Raw genomic sequence first — 19,978 nt, forward strand, 5'->3', positions numbered from 1 at the left:
TTTACATACATAAATTGCTTGTAAAAATACTACACCAATAATCACAATCCACTTGGCACTTGCCTTAATGATGAAGATTAAAACAAAATCAACGAATTCCTAAAGAAAAAGTTTGACTACAGTCAAAACTCTACAATTCAAAATCTCACTTTGTATAGAAACATTGTGTTCTTGGATTAACGACAAGACTTTCTCTCTTTGTTTTTTCAGATCATCAACAAATTAAAATATTATGTCAAAACAATGTTCAATTTCCTTCTTCATCTTCTTCCTCTGAACTTCTGCAAGAAAACTTGATCAAATCAATGGTTGTTGCAGTAGAAGCTCGCAAGTTCAGCCTTCCGTACCTTTCTCTCTCCTCTCCTAAGGTTACTTCTTTTCTTTACGACCCCAATTCTCTTTCTTTAGCTTTGATGCATTCTGACTCTACTTTCTCTCTCTTCCCTTCGTTTTCCCCCTTTTCAATTTCCAATTTACCCCTCCTCAAACCCTAGTTCCCCCTCCTTCTTCTTCTGCTTGTTTTGTGCCCCTTACTTCTAACCCTAACCCTAAAATTGTTGATGGGGTTTTACCAGAAGATGATAAAAGGGTTGTTTTCGTTACTGCTGGGCCCTACAATGGTGGGTCTAGGGTTGTTTTGAGATTTTATTTCTTGGGTTTTGATGGGAAATTTGTGAATGTACCTCAGGTTGTTTGTAGTCAAAATGGGGTTAATTTTGATAGGAAATTGGGTGTAATTGTGGATGTAAGTCATGGGATGAAGGTTATGATTTCTGGGTCGATTAATTATTTGGCGTTGTACTCGGCTTCAGGGGGTAAAGTATGGGTTTTTGGGGTGAAATTGATTGGGGATGGGAGTAGTTTGAGGTTAGTGAAGTGTGCTGTGATTGATTGTAGGTTGCCAATTTCGTCGATTTCCCTTTCGTTTGGTTTTTTGATCTTGGGGGAGATGAGAGGGGTTAGGGTTTTTCCATTGCGTGTATTAGTGAAAGGGAGGGTTGGGAGTAAAAGGAGATTGAGAGTAGCGAGAGGGAAGGGTGAGAATTCAAATGCTGAGGAACGGGAGATTATTGTGAAAGCCGAGGGGCAGAATTTCAATGTGCCGAATGGGGATATGAAGCTTGTTCATGAGAGCTATGAGATTGATAAGAGCATTGGGAATTCGAGTTTATCTAAGGTGTTGCCTAATGGTTATGGCAATAGCGTTCTTGATGGTGTATCCTCAAGTTCATATGCTGATGGAACTGGTGGGTATACAATCATGCAACATTTATTGGTTGATGCGGTGAATTTTGTTATGGATGTGCATTTTAAATTTAGAAAGATATTGATCATTTAGCAAATTGCTTATTGTTTAACTGGTAGAGTTTGGTTATCTTAAAAAGAACTCGTGTCTGAATGGATTTTTAGCTTATTGCTTAGTTAGTTAACGTGAATAGTAATGCTCAAGGGAAATCAATTATAACTGTAATGATATTGATGGCACATGTGATTAAATTGGTATTATTATTTGAAGATTGTTACTTCTTTCCGAATCTTTGCTGTTGCTATGATGAGATATTGTGTAAATGCTTGCATGATCAGTTACTCTTGCTTGTTTGGTTGTGCCTTGTTGGCAACTTGGAATGTATACCTATTATGTTGACTGATGCTTAGTTGTCATCCATGCCCCGCAGTGACACTTTATTTTGAACTTCCGTTAATGAATTTTCTGTATCACCGTGACAAACAGTTAATTTATTCAGCATCCATTCTGATTGATTTGCAAAAATTGGCAATATCCACCAATTTATGACAATTCTATGTTTCGTTTGAGCCAATGAAGTGGTTATTGAGACCAGAACTTTTAAAACTTATTTGAGGAAAAGGCTTGATTGGTTGTGTGTTAGGGTGGAATCAAATTAACTTATGTAATGTGATCTCTTCATTAATACGTTGAGGCTTATGAGTTATGACTGAAATCTAGCTGTGGTACCTTATATACATGATGCAAATTAACCACTCTTCTTGATGTGGTCAAATGAGCGTGCATGCTACCTGTATGTTCAATAGCGATCTGCTAAAGCAGTTATTCTCCGTTCTTCAATATTATAGCTTCATTCTCCAAACTAGATGCCCGTTGTATCCTCTAAGCTTCTGTGCTTTGTGTCTCTGCTTATTGGTATCTCATCTGCATGTGTTTTTGTTTTAGATTTCTTTACTTTGTTACCTTTTTTTAATTTATTATTACCTTATATTTCTCTGATTAGTGCTGCCAGCCGCCTTTTCTTGTTTTAATTTCATCATGAGATTGAGCTTTCAAACAAGCACTACGTACTAACATGCCGATGAAAATTTTATGTCCTTGTCATCTACAATTGCTACAATCTTGATCTTCATGGAAATATCTTAAGAGTTTTATTGTTGAAAATTAAATGTTGAAAGTCTTAATGGTGCCATTGGCTACAGCAGCTGATGTTGTTCTGTAACTCCAGTGAAGCTGAGGTCTTTAAAATTTCGTCAAGACTCTGGTGAATGGGGAATGCAGTTTTTTTTGTTCAATGATTATGTCCTTGAAGGGGTTAATTTCAAATTGACGCCATGTAAGAAAACAAAGGCAATTTCTATCCAAGCTATTTCAAAGGAGAAGTTTCTGATTCTGGATTCAAATGGAGTTGTGCACGTACTTCATGTGTCAAACTCTGGCTCTTCTCGAATGAGACAGTTAACTTGTACTATCCAAGTTCAGCATTTGGCTGCTTTTCCTGATGCATCTGCTGGTGGGCTTCCCTTCTACTTCTTTACGCTTGTTTGTTGTTTAGAATTTTTCACATGATCTTTCTAAAGTCTCCATCCTCACCCTCAGACAAGGAATTTTTAAAAGATAGGAAAATATGAAAAGGAAGAAGGTAAGAAGGATATTATGAATTTATCTTAGATTTTGATAAGGAGAACTCTGAAACTTGTATTTTATAAATGATTTCAATCATTTATTTAAGTAGGAAAAATTGGAGGGTTTAATAAATTTATAGCAATATACTGTATGTAATGTCATAATCTTCTTTGTCTTACTGCACTGCCAATACATGAGATATCTCCATTTTAACATAATATAGCCTTAGGTGCATCTTTTTAAACTTAAAATCCCGAACTTTTAAGCTCTAAACTGAACTTTTCTTTACCTGTGAATTGACTCAATTGAGTTTAAAGCTCTGCTTGGAAATTATTACCCCTAAATGAACTTATCTGAATCGATTATGCGTGTAATATGAATTTATCTTAACTTAACCGAATTTGTTTTGTAAGGTGTTTAAAAAAGGCCCTAGTATGGGTTACAATTAATAGTTACATGTGACCTTCGATCTAAAGCAATGGCATCTGTTTTAAAAAGTGTTTATGGTGAATTGGTGATATTGTGATAGCAACACTATTTGATGGTGACATGATGCAGAGTGCTAGTTCCCAATTCAATTAGGATGACATTTACACCTTTTTTTAATTCAACTGAAAGTTGTGCTTTATATATGATCGTGCAGATTCTCACTATCTTTGGATGTCTGATGGACTTAATTCTGTGCACGTGATGGTTATACCTAATTCAGATACCACAGAAGAGGAAAATGACAAGAGCAATAATGAAGGAGAGTTCATTCAAAGTTCAGGTTTGCACAATGCCACCAATTTATCTTTTAATTTATGGCGTGGGGAAAGGAAAGATATTTACTCCTACTACGGATGAATGGATGATGCTTTTGTTGTGAATCTCTTTTCATATTGGCCTTGATTTTTAGGATTTACCTAATTATGCTCCATAAGTATTATGATCTCGTAAAGTTTTAATGATTGGTGGAGATATGTTTTCCCATGTACTCCAACAAAGGCAAGTGATAGAAAAGAAAATATTGTAGATTTTTTTTTAAAAATAATTCATTCTAACATTCTCAATCTGCTAGTTACCCAAGTGATATTTACAAGTGAGAGCGTTCAGGATATGGTGCCCTTGGCTGCAAACAGAGTCTTGGTCCTTGGTCAAGGTAAATTTGGCATAGCAATTGAAATACTTTCATTTTGGTGAATGAAAATGTGACTATATGTAATCTATTCTCAGAAATTATGCAATATCTTTTTTATGCACCAACTCATGCTAGATTTTTTGAAGGAACTTAATTTATTATGTGGTTAACCAGCAATCAACGCACGCAAATAATTTGCTATATAATTTGCTTGCTCCTCTTGTTATCATGGTGTTTACTTCTTAGTCACTGTAGTTGTATATAGGTTTAAGTAGTATTGGTACTCAATTCATCCATAAAAGATGATTTTTTCTGATTTACTCACTCGTAAACATGGTTAGGTTCTGTTGGAATGGATGGTATTTATGTGAATGGTATATGCACAGTCCTTACGAATAAAACAGATGTTTACTTATCCCTTATTTCAAGGTGTTATCGATTTTTTTTTTACCAAGGTGGTATATGAGATTTGAGAGGAGGCTTATTCACAAGTACTTTTGTAATTTTCACTTTATCAGATAGCGTCTGTGCTTATGGAATTTCGTGAAGTTTCTTATGGCGTCTTTTTTGTGATGGTAAGCCATCTAAGTATCATATTTCTCGGGTTAATAAGGGGTTTCTTTCTCTTTTGGGTATGGATGTACTTGCTTTATTTTTTTCAATCTTGTTTCCTCTCTCTATCTTTCACAGGACGGGGGTGGTTGAAAGTAGTTTCTTCAGTAATTTATGACACCACTACGTGAATTAATTATTTTTTTTTTTTTTTTTTTTTTTTTTTTTTTTTTTGTAGGAAATTTTTCTACATGGTCAAATATCAAGTCTTTTGAGTAATGGGCTCCACAATAACTTTCTGTTTAGACTGTAAGTTGTCGATTCTAATAGTTCATATATTCTCTCACTTTTGTCTTTTGGCTATTCTTATGTTATACTTGTTTCAGGAATCAATCAATGCACTGTTTGTTCCAGTATCCTTTACAAACCTCTGATCTGAGCATCTGACCTTGACTTAAAGTTACAGAAGTTACGAGCTACAGTTGTCATATCTTTCTGCTAGTGTGGCCTTCAGGACTGGAAGCTAGTTCAGGTATTTGGACTATCTGTTCTGCTTGTTTTCCATGTTGGTTATTTTTTTGCTTGGAATTAGACAATTAGTAGCCAGTGGAACTGATGGTAAAGCACTACAGCTGTAAAAGTGTAGGGGTGAAAGCACTACAGCTGTAAAAGGGTAGGGGTGATTGAACTTAAAATATCCAAATTTGCAACCGTTGTAGAGTTTTGATAAACATATCATATGAGAATGGACGTATAACTGTATCAGGGACTTAGATGCCATAATGTCCATAAATGCTGGATAATGGATACTATAGCTTATTTTGTCCTTTTCTGGTTGCTTTTTTAAAGTTAGAAAATTTTGGTGGTATTTTTTGTTTGCTGCACCCATTTTCTGTTGGTATCAGTCATATCATTATTCATTTGGAATTTACCACTCCTTTTAATTTTCCTGTAAAAGCCTGCGGATCTTCGATGAGTGATATGCAGGCTTATTTATAGCCCTTCTGGCACAAGATCTTAAATTAGGTCAAGTGCTAATAATTAGTGAGTAATTACATAATCATTCTGTTTCGTAAAGGTGTTTCGGTTTCCACTTCCATATTACTTGCCATCTCCAATGTGTAACTTGGATCATAAATATCTTTAGCTCCATACAAATAAAAATAAAAATAATGAAGTTATGATGTTATGAAAATATACATTTATTTATTTTTTTTTTTAAAAAAAAAAATATAAAGAAAATGTACATTTAAATAATTGCAACATGATTCCACATGATAATTTGTCTTATATAATTCACCCTAAGCAAGGCGATCAAAGTTTTATATTTTTGACCACATGAATTGTGATAATTCTTATATACACTATACACTTGGGTGCACTCTAGGTAATTTTCCGTCTCATTTCAATATCTTCAAATGAGCCATTAAAAAAAAGGGTGCACCTACCTCTGTGTGATTTCAGGTGTAGGTAAGAATCTCACCATGTATAGTAAACTGGAAAATTTTAATGGAACGGAGGAATTGATATTTTATTCAAATGTATATGGTAACCTATTCTTCAATGATTTTTTATTCTACATATTACTACCAAAAGGTATTGAAGTTAGTTAGTTAAGATCAATAAAGAAAGACATTGTATTTTGTAAGGAAGATGCATTTCTACTTCACATTGAGCATCCCAAGGAAAAAAATTGCACCCAAATAATTATGACCTTGCACCAAATGACCTGTGAACCATCAGTATTTATTTATTCATACTTTCCTGTTGACATGATTTTTTCATATCATGAATTTTGTCTTTTTTTTTTTTTTTTTAATTTTTTTATTTTTTAATGGATGCTAAGAAATTAAGAATGGTGCTTTGGAGGAGACTATTATTTAAAAATTTAACAAGGAGATGAAGTTCACATAAGATTTGTTGTTGGTTTGATTTGTGGAAAAGTGGGTGCTTACACTTTTTTAATTTGCTTGGTGCCTTTAGGCACTTAGCGTTTAGCAGCTTACACTTTTTTGGATAAGAGGAAATAGAGAGAAATGGAGGGGAACAAATTCCCTTGTTTGGATAAGGGGTTGGGGGAGGTGAGGGGAGAGAGATATAAGATCCATTTTCCCTTCCTCATTAATTCACACCATCCAATGGAGCCCCACCTCCCCCCTCCCTTTCCATCTATTTTGCTATCCAAACAAAGTGTTAAATACTTTCAGAGAATGAATTTGCACGGGAGGCTTAGTGGCTTACTATGAAAGCTGTCAATATGGAGAAGTGATTAAATTTTTCATAAATTGTTGCCTATATTTTGTTTAGATTACTTATGTTATTTTTCCTAAACATTCGTGTGCCATGCTTTTCAGGGGAAAGATTATCTGGTGATCAGTTGGATGCCTGGAAATGGAGCAGATTCTAATTCTTTCCACATACTGAGCCCTTATTCCTGTGATCAGATGTGTGTGCATCTGCTTCTGGAAATTAATGTACTACACAAGGCTCGTGGAGAAGAAAGGAAAGGCTTGCCTACTGCCAAATGCCAATGAACACCTGTTGGTAAATACTTCACATCTGTCGGCTTGTCGTTGAAGTAGAAGTATGGGGCTTTGTAGCCTGTTGCTGGCAATTGCTTCAAGGTACTCCTTAATTTAGATGAAGCTCCAGATCTATAGTTGAACCAATTTTTAGTAGTGGAGGTTTGTATCTTGCCTCCCTTTGTATTTGGGGACTCCTTATTTGTGCTACACCTGAAACAAAGCTTCATACTTGTTTTAGTTGTATTGGATTGTCATCTTGATTCTCTAATGCTCTTTGGTACATTAATGTTTTATTCAAATTTGGGCATAATTTTTTCTATATATTGCATCAGAAAGATTACTTTATAGAGTAGCCTGTGCTTGATAGGGAATGCATATGGAAACTGACTGCAAATTTTTATTGTACGCCCAGATCAAGATGAATCCATCATGTGTCCTTGTGTGTGATCATGCGAGCCTGTGAAAGTTTATATTATGCTTTTGTGTGATTATCAATATGAAGGTTTATTCATGCGTCCTTGTGTGTGACTGAATCGGTTAGGGTTCATCGGTTAGGCATACAGAAGCCTGGGACTATGATAGGCAAGCCAAGTAAAAATGTATCTATTTTTCCTCTTTCTTTCAATCCATTAACAAGCAACGTTAATGTATGACCACTCAATGTCTTTTGGCTATAGCTTCTTTACTCCTTGGTCTAGCAACCAGAATGTTTGATAAGTTAAAAGATGTGAAGACATGAAGGCTTTTGTCTCTCTGTCGTGCAATTCCATGCTCTCTACTGGTTTTCTGCATGCCCAACAAAGTTCTCCCCAAAATAAGATGTTTGATGTAAAAATTTATTACTCCGTATCACGTTATACATATGAGACATGTTGTTACTTGTTAGATGAAAATCTTGGGATTTCTTCATGCTCTACTGTCGTATGATTGAAGATATTTAAAAACTGAATTTTGAAATATTGTTGCTATTCAATTTCGAACTTCTTTTCTCCTGTTCTATTCAAATGTCTTGTCTCTAGTTTGTCAAATTTTTACTTTAGTGTTCTTGATGACCATCTTCAAGAATGTCCATGGAACTGGTGTGCAAACAATGACACAATCACACAAGTATGCACATATATTGGACAGTTTGATAAGTTTACTATTTATGAATGTGCATTATGCGCTAGAACTAATGTTTTGAGTTACCACATTCCCTGAAATACCTGAATTGATTGTTCTAGATTACTGCTTATTGCCTTAAGAGTATAGATTGAAGTACCTGAATGTGCATTATGCGCTAATTGCCTTTTGTCTTAAGAGTATAGATTGAAGTACCTGGGTCGATAGTTCAGCTAATTTCTAATTGCTGATTCGTAAATATGATACATAATATTAATTAGCATTGTAGTAAATTTTTATGACACTGTTGTTATACTTTGAATAGACTTTGTTTCTTCTGCAAAATCTGACTGAGTGCTACGGTCATACTATACTGCGTGAATTCTTGCACTTGCTTGTGTGTTTTTGGGATATACACTAGTAGTATGTTGCATCTTTGTAACAGTAAACTGCTCTTGCTTGTGCCTTGTAGGGATATACACTAGTTCTCCTTTGTTGTTAACTGATGCCTTAATTAAACTTCAGCTGTTAATTTTGTATCAGATATCTCTGAATTTATCTGAATAGGATCTAGCTTTAGGTGCACCTGAAATCCGAACTTAGTTGAAGAACTGAACTTATTTGAACTTACTAGCCTTGAACCGAGAAATTTAGTTATCTGAACTTATTACCATTAAACTCAGCTTACCTACATCTTTTCTTGAACAGAACTTATGAGCCATAAACTAAACTGATCAGTATGCATAATCTGCCACTTTTTGCGGTTTGCTATTCTTGGGTTCGGGAATCAATCTCTGCACACAGCTTGTTCCAGTATCGTTCTTTCCGACCGTCGTCTGATCTGACCTTGACATAAAGTAACTGTAAGTCATGAACCACAGTTGGTCATATGTTTCTGTTAGTGTGGGCTTTAGGACTGGGAGCTCGTTCAGGAATTTGGAGTTTTTATTTCTGCTTGTTTTTTTCCTTATGTAAAAGCTGCGAAACTTCTAAGACTCAAATTGTAAATTTTTGAAGAGATAAGGTTTATCAACATCATTTGAGAAACTTTAAACTTTTAAATTATGGATTAACTTAATACTCACTATTATGTCCTCAATTTTTCGTGAACTAGACAGTTGTAGATCACCATGCACATGATAAATCTGGGTGTATAGTGTATTCTATAACCTGTGTGTAGACATTAGACATATACTCCGTAGTGTATAGTGAATTTGGGTAGAGAGGTTTAACTATTGATTATATGAGAAAAGACTACTTCTGTGCTTTGAGGAGTTTGAGAGTATGAAAACAAATGGTCTGACAATTTTTCAGTAAAATTTACCTACGTATACTACTAGCACAACATTATTAGCATTTGGTGAAGTGACATGAACATTCTCATGCCTGTATTTTCAAAACTTACCCTCCGATTCCTAAGGTTTTCTTTAACATCATTTATGAAATGTGAGTAGCATAGTACTCTGTTGTCTATGATGTTATTCGAGAATCGATTCTAGATCTTGGTTGACAACCTCTTAGATTTTAACTGACTTGGTTGACATCTACAATTTTTTTCCTAGTGCCTTTTACATGTGTAGTCGCTTAAGTTGTACGTGTGATTTTCATGGGAAAACATAGTGACAGCCAAGATTGGTGTATTAAAAAAACTTCAACATTGATTAAAGATATGCTCGAGTTTATAGCATACACGTTGAGTATAACAACAAAGATTTAATCCTAAAATGTTGGGATCAGCTAACATGAATCATCATAAAAAATCGTCTGCTAAAAAAAGAAGAGTATAGCAAGATAATCGATTGAATAAAAGTTTGAAAAAAAAAAACACGAGAAGATCGAGACATTAGCGACTAGTAATGGGTCATATCTAGATAGAGAAATGATGCTGGATTTGTAATAGCAAGTTTTTGTTCAAAGGGGAAGGCCTTGAATTACACATTGCTTATAAAGAGGTCCCCTCCATAAACAATAGGGTGGAATCTAGAATAGTAATCCATAAAGATAGGTAATGGGGACAGATTGCATGAGAATCCTTGGTAATGAAAAGGATGTCACTCTTAATAACTTAACTCCAATCTGGATATGGTGATTATTGGGTCCATCTAATGGCCTATTTGATTGAGCCTCTCCATTAGACATCTTTTTCATTTAGGGATGGACCAATTTCTTATACTACTTGTTCTTGTGTGGATATTATTCATTCTTCTTATTCTTTCCCGATCTTTTTCTCTCTCGATCTCATCCTTCATCATCCTAACCTAGAAAAAATTAAGCGGGAATTTCTTTTTTTTATTTGAACTATATATGAATCATAAATTAGAAATTAGATTAGTAATGGGTTTATTGAAAAAAAATTATAATAAAAAAATCATGGGGTATTTGTTAATACCAATTAATTAAGATTATAACTGAAACTTTTATTAAAATGTGTGGAATACATTCGTCAATTATCAAAAAATTTAAAATTATAATAAGCCTTATTCAATTAAAAAATAACTTGTTTTTCCCTTTTTTTTATTGCAAATAGATTTTATGATTAAATTTGTCTATATTTGGAATGTGTTGTGTCTTCTTTGGAACATTTGTATGATTTCATGAAACCTAAATTGTCATGATACCCATACATTCTTCCTTGTTATTTGTTAATAATGTTATACGAAATATATGTTTTTTGTGATCGATGCTTATTAATTAAATATTAGTTTATGAGTTCGTGATGATAACTATTATGTGTTTTTGTAATTTTATAGTAAAGAATATTCAATTTTTTGCATAGGACGTGTAAAAGCCACATTATTAATGGGTCTTCTATATTTTTGAAAATCATAATCTCTCTTTTATTAGCAAATACCCCCAAAAAAACCTTTTCTACATAATCTTGGGATCACTAATAGTATAGGAATATGATAGTGAAGTAGCAAAATCGGTTCCTTAGTTTTCTTTACAAAATTTGAAATATTTAGGTGATATTGTGAAAATAACTCAATTATATTAGGGTATATAGTTATCAGTAGCTTATCACACGTGAAATTATAGATTAACAAATTCATCCACATATGACATGCCACAAGATCTTTTTAGTGCTATACATATAATGTCATACACCACATCTTAAGGAGAAAAAACAAGTTTATACCCGTGATAAATAAAAATTGTTTATCAAAGGGTGTTTATGTAAACTACATCTAATTTTTGGTTAACTGTTGGTCAACCTTTTGGTATTTTTTTATTTTCTCTCTCCTCCTTCAATCTTTTGTTGTTTTCTCTCTCCTCATCCAACCTTCAATTTCGATGGTGGAAAATACCATTCTCACTATGACTCGAATAAGTGACATCTATGGAGGAAGAAAAACTTACCTACCCTCTAGGGTTAACCATGTTCGTTATTTTCATTTTGTTATTTTGGTTTTCGTTTAATTCCGGCAGCTTTGTCGTCGAAAATGGTGGTTCGAAGTCAAATTTAATAGAGGAAGGAAAACTCAGCTATCCTTTAGGGTTAACCATGTCATTAATTTCTCTTTTTGTTAATAGAGTTTTCGTTTAATTTCCCCGGGAAAATGGTGTCAAACGGACTTGGAAGAGGAGGTGAAAGTGAGCAGAGATTGGAGGAAGAAGATTAAGGTGGGTGGGAAGAAAAAATATGAACAAGAGGAAGAAGATAAACATGAAGAAGAAGAAGGTGGGAGGAAGAAAAAGATGAATAGTAGCAAACGGTGAGTCAACGGTGTTAACTCCAAAAATCTGTCCAACTTGTCATAGTGGCCCACAAATAGTAAAAATATATTTTTTTAATCAAAACACAATTTTCAATGCAACTTATTTACGAAAATGCCATTTAAAATTTGTTTATCAAGGTTATAAATTGGTGCTTGCTCCATCTTTAGACCTTCATTTTCTCAAATAGTATATGTGTTTCGTTATATCATACATACACACGTTTAATTACCTGTTACAATTAACCCTCCATTTGATCAAATGATTCATTATTAAGACTAGATTAATTAGTACTTATGATAAATGACAAATGATAAATCTTGCATGCATGGATGCATGAAAATCATATCAAAATAATCAATAATAATAGGTGAGTCAGAAATCATAGAAAAAGCCTTTCCAGATTGAATGAAGGCAGTAAAATAGCCTGCGGTACATAAATTTCAGAAATCCCTCCTTTATTTCTTTTTTAGAGTAAAGTTTTTAATTTCACTGAAATTTACATTGCATGTAAATTAAAAAATACATAGAACAAAATTCAACGGTCCAGATCTTTTGATCCTCCAACATAATCGAGTATCAACCACCCATATTTCACTATCATGATGATGACAATCACATGATGCATCCACTTGGCCACGTTATATATTTTTGGCAAATTTTACAACTTTTTTTCCCATGATTTTGAAAACTACCCTACATTAAATAATGCTGATGATACATATTGCAAGGGATAATTTCATTGGAGCTTATATTTTAAATTTTATTTTCCACGTGTCATGCTCTAAGCTTATCAAGTACATAAATTAAATTTCCTCTTATCCAACTGAGAAGAGATAAAATATTTTTATAAAATATCACTAATTAAGCTAATGAAACAACAACAATGCCAAAGCTCAAACTTTAAATCATGGTAGAATAGGGTTAGCTGCATGAATTAAAGATTGTACACTATGTTTAGTGAAGATCGACAATATATAGCTTTTCTATTGTGATTTTTTTGTCACGTTGGTTCTGATATAATGTTAAGTTTATAGTTGAAGTTTCAAAAATGTATACTTTATCAATAAGTTTAGGCCAAAAAAAATTGTAAGCGTAGCTAGCAAGTTTATTTGGGTCTATCTGACAACTCCTAAGAGTAATAAGTCAGGTTATTGAATTTTTAAATAAGTGATACTTATCAAGTTATTCGTAAATGTGCTATATTCCATTTCTAACATTACGTGTCATAAGATTATTGCAAGTTCGTATATATACCATAAAAGTATGAGAGTTTACATCCAGGACTATATATCAATTTTCTTAAAAATAAATGAATAACCTACCATATCAAATACTAGTTAAAGATGCTTTTCAATTCATCAATACTCACCTCAAAAATTTTGTAGCTTAAATCCTAATTTTATGTCTTATTATGTGTGGATATAACACATAAGGGTTGGTCCACGTCTGCGTAATATAACATGATTAGTACGAACTCTCTATTCGCGCAACACTATACACATCCCTTTAATAAGATACGAATATATGAGATGTTATAATCATTTGACGTTACTTTTTTTAATGCTATTTATTCCTAACTAATGCATTATAAATTTACAACAGTTGGTGAATATTATTGCTTCACCTAAAATTGATAACAGAAAAAGAGTTATCATCAATCTATCTAGAAAACAAGGCTCCACCAGCTTAAATTTCAAATCTTTTCGTGTATTTAATTAACCAAGATAATTATTCGTAATGTACAAGTTCTAGTACATTATAATAATTTAAGTTTGAGAAGGTTCATTTTTTGTTTGCTTACACAAAGAATGAACATGTTGTACGTGCAAGTTTGTTCATGCATGATAGTAATTAAAGGTATAGTATAGTTATTAGATCAAATAAACCATCACGACAATATATAATATCAAATCATGTCTACAACAATCTTTTCATGACGTTGTATTGGCCAAAATATTTATACAGAATATGATCATGTACTATATACATGCCATTGATATTAAATTATTAGTACTTCCTACATTATTTTTAAATTTAGTGAAATAATGATGAATTCTTATCCGATATAGCTCACACTCCTCATCACATATTTAGTCGACAAATAGTCAAAATTGTTATGGAGAAGTAATAAATTAAACTAATTGCTATTAGCATGTTATATACGTGTTTTAATGCTTTTATTTCTTATCATGTTAGAAGGGCAGGTAACACAATAGCCCACCTTATAACAAGATAAGATATAAATTTGACACTTGAATAGTTATTAGATTGAATGCAACTCTGTTACTTGTATTATGTTATTCTAAATTTCTAAGAAACAAAGCCAAATAGACAAATCTGAATTATTACAAGCTAGCTGCTACTAGATGTCTATGTATGAATATAGGCATATCCGTAACAAAACCGAGTATATTGTGTTACAAACTTACAACTTTAGGCCGGCTCATTGCATGACAACAATATTGCATGTGGGCCGTGGCCGATGTGGGCGATGTGGGTGAAGCGTTACTATGTACAATACTCGTATTGATTTTTGACACTATTTACGTATCTACTTAGCTTCTCTTTGATCTCATTTGTTATATATAACAACATAGTCATGTTGAATCTTGTAAATTCGTCTTAATTAATACTCCTATATAACTTCAAAATTATCGACTTTTTATAATAATATTATTAATTAATGATTAATTATATTAATGATCAAAATTATACATTGACAAACATGCACGGTAAAAAAATGAAACAATAGATAAAAAAAATAAAAAATAAAATGAAGAGATTACTATATTTACGAAGTACATATACATCAATAAATAATTAAATATCATTCTCATAAATGTCACTTTCAGGACCAATATTTTTTGAACTCAATTTCCCATAGGAAAAATACCGCCTTTTAGTAGCTGGACAATAGTTAAAAGGAGGAGAATTCTCATAACAAAAAACATACACTACATTTTCTCTCATTTTTCTACTTCAAGTCATTTCTCACATACAAAGAAACTAACACAAAAACAAAGTAAATTGAACCCAATACATGGAAGGCTCCCCTCTAGGCACCCAACACCCTAAAGAGCAAGAGTTCAATCTAAGAGAATGGCACCTTCGAGCTCGAATTAGTCGAGAAAACACGAGCTCGAGGAGGTATTCCGCCTCTTATATTAGAAGTTTTAGAGAGGAGTCGAGGACATCGTTCAAGTCCAATTTTACCGTCTCTAGCACTGCCTCCTCCCCCGGCTACAATTTGAAAGGTACATACATACTAATATTCATGTAACACGTTATTAAAACGACTCTCATTAAGGTTGAGTCGTTTATACTATCTATCTAACACAATATATATTATTGGACCGTCTAATCATAATTTTGAATTTGTACACTATACACAGATGAAATTGACCCTTCAACATACTCGTTCACCACGGCTCTCAAAGGTACATTAATCTAATAATTTTCATTTCCATCACATACATTATTTACATTTAATTTCAATTTGTACATACTAACGATTTATTTTAATTTTATTTGGTGATAAAAGCGTTACAAGCAAAATCAGGGTATGTATGGGAATGTTTATCACCAGAAGGGTTTGCATTAAACTCAAAATGGAATGATGCAGAGAGGTTTATATGTAATCCTTTATCAGGAGAAGTTCCAATGGAGTGTTTATCAGCTAAAACATTAAGCGCGCGGTCGTTTCGAAGCAACATGGCTAGTAGAGTCACCATGTCTGCACCCCTTGTTTATTCTATGCAACCAAGAAGAACAACAAACAACAACAACCACCCTTCTAAGCCACCTCCTGTGATTAAAGAACAACTTATTAAAATTCCATCTCTTAAACAAGGTAATTATATCTTTCATAATGTTCTTCTTAAAAGATTTCCTAAGTTTTTATTAAATTAATTTTAGTTATGTTTTTGAATTAATGAAGAAGAGAAGAATTTAATGGGAAGTAGAACAAGGGATGTTGGAACACAAAGTACACCTCCAGAGGGGAGTTCAAGTAGTCCAAGTCCAACATCAACTCCTTCAATTAAAGATAGAAAGATGAAGCATTCTGAAGAGACTGAAGATGGAGATCAAGATACTCAGAATTCAAGCTCTAGCATTAATAAGTTGAATACCGCGGAAGAGGTACGTATTATTTACGAACAGAGGTAGTAATAACCTTGTTTATTTATTTTCATTTTTAGTTGCCACTTATTTTCCTTTTTAATTAAGGCGTACCAGCATCTGATCTATCTGTTCATCTACAGCGTAACTTATATTATTTAACAAATTAACAATACCACAAGTTTCATTCACAAATAAAATATTAAGGCAATTTACTATAGTACATCAAAGGTGTATTTTTTTTTTTTATTATTATTTGAAAAGTATTATAAGGTGATAGTTTGACTTTTGAGTACTTAATATAATATCCTTTGACATTTGGTGACAAAAATAAACAGCTTGCATGTCTAATTATAGTACGGAGTAATAAAATGTTGAGCAATATAATTATTATATTTCAAATTTGCACCTCAAACAAACTGGCATAAATGAAGAGGCAGACATAGGAAATCACTTGATTATTCTCGCATGCCAGTATGCCAATACTTTGATGGAGAAGTGTCCTTAAATCTCAAGGTGTATTTCTCAAGATGAACAAATTTAGGGTGCGTGTGTTTCATGATACTGTAGTTCATTGGGACAGTGTTCTTAATAGGATGGGGACCTAATAATGTTTGGTCCCTAGCTACATACTTTGGCCAACTTATTACAAGGCCGAGGGTAACAGCAGACATGACGTTTATATCCCATGCCGCGGCTAAATTTTATTTGGTTGGTAGGTAAGATGAATGGCTCTGTTCGTTACTATCCCTCACGATGAATGGCTTTGTTCATTACTATCCCTCACGACCTCACAAATTCCCAATCTAAGAGGAGGAATTGAGGGAAGCAAACGGTAAAATTTCATTGGCCAAACTTTTACCACTAGCTAGGTGAAACAAGACTTGATTGTATCTATGGTTTTGCACGAATATATATAAGAATTGTGGTGCTAGTGCTACACTTATTTCAAATAATCATGTACGATAATAAATTTGAAAATTAAAAGAAAGAAAATCAAATTTTTTCATCATGTAATGATAAGAAATACTCATTTAAATAAGTGGTTACAATGACTAGAAGTTAAATTTTCTACTGGTACCACTCTCTATAATATAGTGGGTATTCTAATTTTCTTGTTGAAAATGGAGGGACCATTTTCTCCAATTTTGAAAAAGATTTGGTAGTAACACCCACAAATATATGATGAGCCTTTAAAAGAGGGTTTCACACTGATTGAATTATTTTCTTTTCAACTTCGATCTCTAGTAACTTATTCCGTAGTACGTACCATATAACAAAAAGGAAAGTGGCTTGATAATTGTAAAGTGAATATCTCTCTCGTCTTTCATCAACATATGAAATGTATGATGTTTTATGAGGTCAAAATTTTAGCAAATACATATGATTCTTAAAATTAATGTTTATTACGTATTATACTAATATATGAAGAAAAAAAAATGGTTCAAATTTATTAGTAGTACATATACTTATATTTCGTATTATATTTATGGCTTTTTGCACATCGATCACATGCATGCATGAATGCATGATAGAAATTACACGTAAATAGCATCCCTAAAGTACTTTCATAATTCATGGGTTCCTTTCTCTAATTCAATTATCATAGGCTACTTTTATGAAACATTCGAATGAATAATCTAAAAAGAATCTATATATTTAACGTTACATTTTTACTATATTTGTTTGAAATAACATTAAAAAGCCTGTAACATATGAAAGATGCACAGAAAAAGTAAAAGCACGAAACTAATTATTTTTTTTTACTGTACTATTGAAGTGCACGATGCAGGTGGAAGTGAAAGTAACAAGAGAGGGAGAAGAAACAAAAAGAAGAACAAAAGAAAGCGGGCAATTAAAGAATAAAAATTCAAAAAAGAATGAAAAAGGGCAAAAATTCTGCTATTACTGCTGCCCTTTTAATGGATGTTTACAATTTTCATCATCATGGAGCTGCTTTTGGATCAATAATAAGAGAAGAGAGAGACAAATTCAAGCCTCGATTAATTAATTTCTTTATATTTGAATATATAAATCATGTCTTATTTTGTGGTAAGACCAAATCTAGCTCGAGTTCGAGCTACATTGTATATTATTACGTATTCAAATGAATCCACTTGGTTACTTGTAATGAGTCTAATCTCCCAAATTCCTATTTGGATCTTGATAATAAAAAATAAAATAAAACTAATTAATAAGAATAATTTATATAATACTGAGTATAATTGATTGTTTAATTTAATATATACATGCATGCTTAATTCTTAACTCTGATTGAAGGACTAAAAATGTGTTTTATTCATTAATATTCTATTTTTGAACCTTATTAACTTGTTTTAGTTTATATTAAACTTGAAATGTTCTTTTTAACTTTAATACTACGTATAAACTTATTAGAAATTTATGGAGAGTCCTTATAAAAACTTACGAGTGTTTTTTCTTGAAATAATTGGAATACTTATAAATCAGGACAAATGGTTCCTAGAGGAAATTAATGAATGTAATATAGTAATATACCTCTATTTTTCTACGGTTTTTGAGGCTGAGAAAGTTTGGTAGGTTGGTCAGATAAATTGGAGCAAGAATAAGGAAAGAAAGCATAAAAAAAAAAATTAATGGGGAATTATATGAGTGTATGTCTGTTGTAACGAAAGATGTAACACTTTTTGTTGTTTACTAAGTTGGAATATACTCATATACTATTATTTGAGGTCTTCACGTGCTTCACTGTTACATTTGGTTTGTTGATGTAGAGACTAGTGATTGCAAAAAGATGTTATGCTTTCTTCATCAAATATTCTTATGGTTATGCTTTTATGGATTTGTTATTATATTATAGCCTATGTTTTTGTATTTGTCTTGTTTTAGGTCTTGCTTATTATTGATTGATCCCTATATTTGTTTGCCTTTTAACAGCTTTAGGTTTCTTTTTAGCCCTAGTTGATGGTGCTACTTTTTGTATCATCAAAAGGAAGAACATGAATTGCTACTTCTATGTTAGCTAATTTGTCATGTAGGAATTGTTTTGGGACCAAGTTTGTCTACTTGTTCTAGTGGAGAATATATGTTCTATTTCTAGCCACCTAGAGAGTGGACTTGCTTGTGACTCATAACGGGGTTGATTATGATTGTATTTCGATTAGTACTCATTTTGCTTATGTGTGTGTTGATCGAGCTAATATTAGAAATCCTAGTGTGAAAACAATGAAGGTTTTAGGTATGATGATCATTTTTCTAAACTACATTGAATTTTTTTGTTAGTTATTGTAAAATAACTCACTTTGAAACAACACATATTAAATGGTTATTATTCAAGTCCATGCTACCTATTGGATTGAAAAACCTCTATTGTAATTAAATTTGGGGATGAATACAAAATGCAGCCATTTACAATGAAGTGACTATAAAAATAAATAAACCTATAAAAGTATAAAATGCTAATGTACAATACACAAGTAATCCAACTTAAGACAGAATGTTGACTGCTTTTAAGATATGCCTAAACAAACCGATATTCAAGATATGAAGGGGCTCTCCATTTCAATCAGCTAATTAAGATGGCTCTAGGTTACACTATCATGCATGAAATTTGGCTAGATTAGGCCCATCACTAGCTATATGATGTATTGTCTTTCAAATGACAACTCAGACACAACCTAAGCTCACATAACCATCGTATTAGGTCATGTTAAGCTTGTGCGCCTCGGTCAACTTTCATTAATATTGACATTTTTGTCATGGTCATGCCTTATCGTACTTTTTCTACAATGACACGGTCTAGGCACTTAAGCAGTAAGCACGACCCACAGCTCTCTGGCGCTGGACTCCCCCAACTTCCATAACCCAAAAATCCTACAAAATGGACTTTCAAAAAAAGCCCATTTATTTTTTTTATTTTTTTTTAAAAAAAAACCCTAAAAAATGAGTAGAATTCCGAGTGACAAGTAATCATATATTGGCGGTTGAGAGCCG

General features: G+C 32.7%; 2 protein-coding genes across 4 annotated transcripts; both read left to right on the plus strand.

Moving 5' to 3' along the window:
• LOC110728174 lies at positions 1 to 9,183 on the plus strand. Of its 3 annotated transcripts, XM_021907829.1 has the most exons (9): positions 2 to 1,247; positions 2,475 to 2,759; positions 3,516 to 3,641; positions 3,933 to 4,013; positions 4,511 to 4,567; positions 4,783 to 4,853; positions 4,931 to 5,076; positions 6,899 to 7,168; positions 8,879 to 9,183. In XM_021907829.1, exons 1-5 carry the CDS (start codon positions 758 to 760, stop codon positions 4,537 to 4,539), a joined length of 1,011 nt encoding a protein of 336 aa, XP_021763521.1. In that variant the 5' UTR covers positions 2 to 757; the 3' UTR covers positions 4,540 to 4,567; positions 4,783 to 4,853; positions 4,931 to 5,076; positions 6,899 to 7,168; positions 8,879 to 9,183. The 3 variants fall into 3 exon arrangements, with proteins under 3 accessions (XP_021763522.1, XP_021763521.1, XP_021763520.1); XM_021907828.1 differs by lacking the exon at positions 8,879 to 9,183 and having other exon boundaries at positions 6,899 to 7,414; XM_021907830.1 differs by lacking the exons at positions 4,783 to 4,853; positions 8,879 to 9,183 and having other exon boundaries at positions 1 to 1,247; positions 6,899 to 7,414.
• A 5,421-nt stretch (positions 9,184 to 14,604) lies between these two features.
• LOC110728175 lies at positions 14,605 to 18,140 on the plus strand. The gene is made up of 5 exons (XM_021907831.1): positions 14,605 to 15,141; positions 15,280 to 15,324; positions 15,429 to 15,737; positions 15,825 to 16,027; positions 17,787 to 18,140. Exons 1-5 carry the CDS (start codon positions 14,928 to 14,930, stop codon positions 18,015 to 18,017), a joined length of 1,002 nt encoding a protein of 333 aa, XP_021763523.1. The 5' UTR covers positions 14,605 to 14,927; the 3' UTR covers positions 18,018 to 18,140.
• Positions 18,141 to 19,978: the final 1,838 nt, after the last annotated feature.

Source organism: Chenopodium quinoa, unplaced genomic scaffold (genome assembly GCF_001683475.1).
Source record: "Chenopodium quinoa cultivar QQ74 unplaced genomic scaffold, ASM168347v1, whole genome shotgun sequence".
NCBI lineage: Eukaryota > Viridiplantae > Streptophyta > Magnoliopsida > Caryophyllales > Amaranthaceae > Chenopodium > Chenopodium quinoa.

Excerpts from the sequence above, each read along its gene's own strand:
- LOC110728174 (XM_021907830.1), top strand. The coding sequence starts at position 758 with ATGAAGGTTATGATTTCTGGGTCGATTAATTATTTGGCGTTGTACTCG. Across the intron at positions 1,248-2,474 it reads TTCATATGCTGATGGAACTG|TGAAGCTGAGGTCTTTAAAA; the intron begins GTGGGTATACAA and ends CTGTAACTCCAG. Across the intron at positions 4,014-4,510 it reads AGTCTTGGTCCTTGGTCAAG|ATAGCGTCTGTGCTTATGGA; the intron begins GTAAATTTGGCA and ends TCACTTTATCAG.
- LOC110728175 (XM_021907831.1), top strand. The coding sequence starts at position 14,928 with ATGGAAGGCTCCCCTCTAGGCACCCAACACCCTAAAGAGCAAGAGTTC. Across the intron at positions 15,142-15,279 it reads CCCCGGCTACAATTTGAAAG|ATGAAATTGACCCTTCAACA; the intron begins GTACATACATAC and ends CACTATACACAG. Across the intron at positions 15,325-15,428 it reads GTTCACCACGGCTCTCAAAG|CGTTACAAGCAAAATCAGGG; the intron begins GTACATTAATCT and ends TGGTGATAAAAG.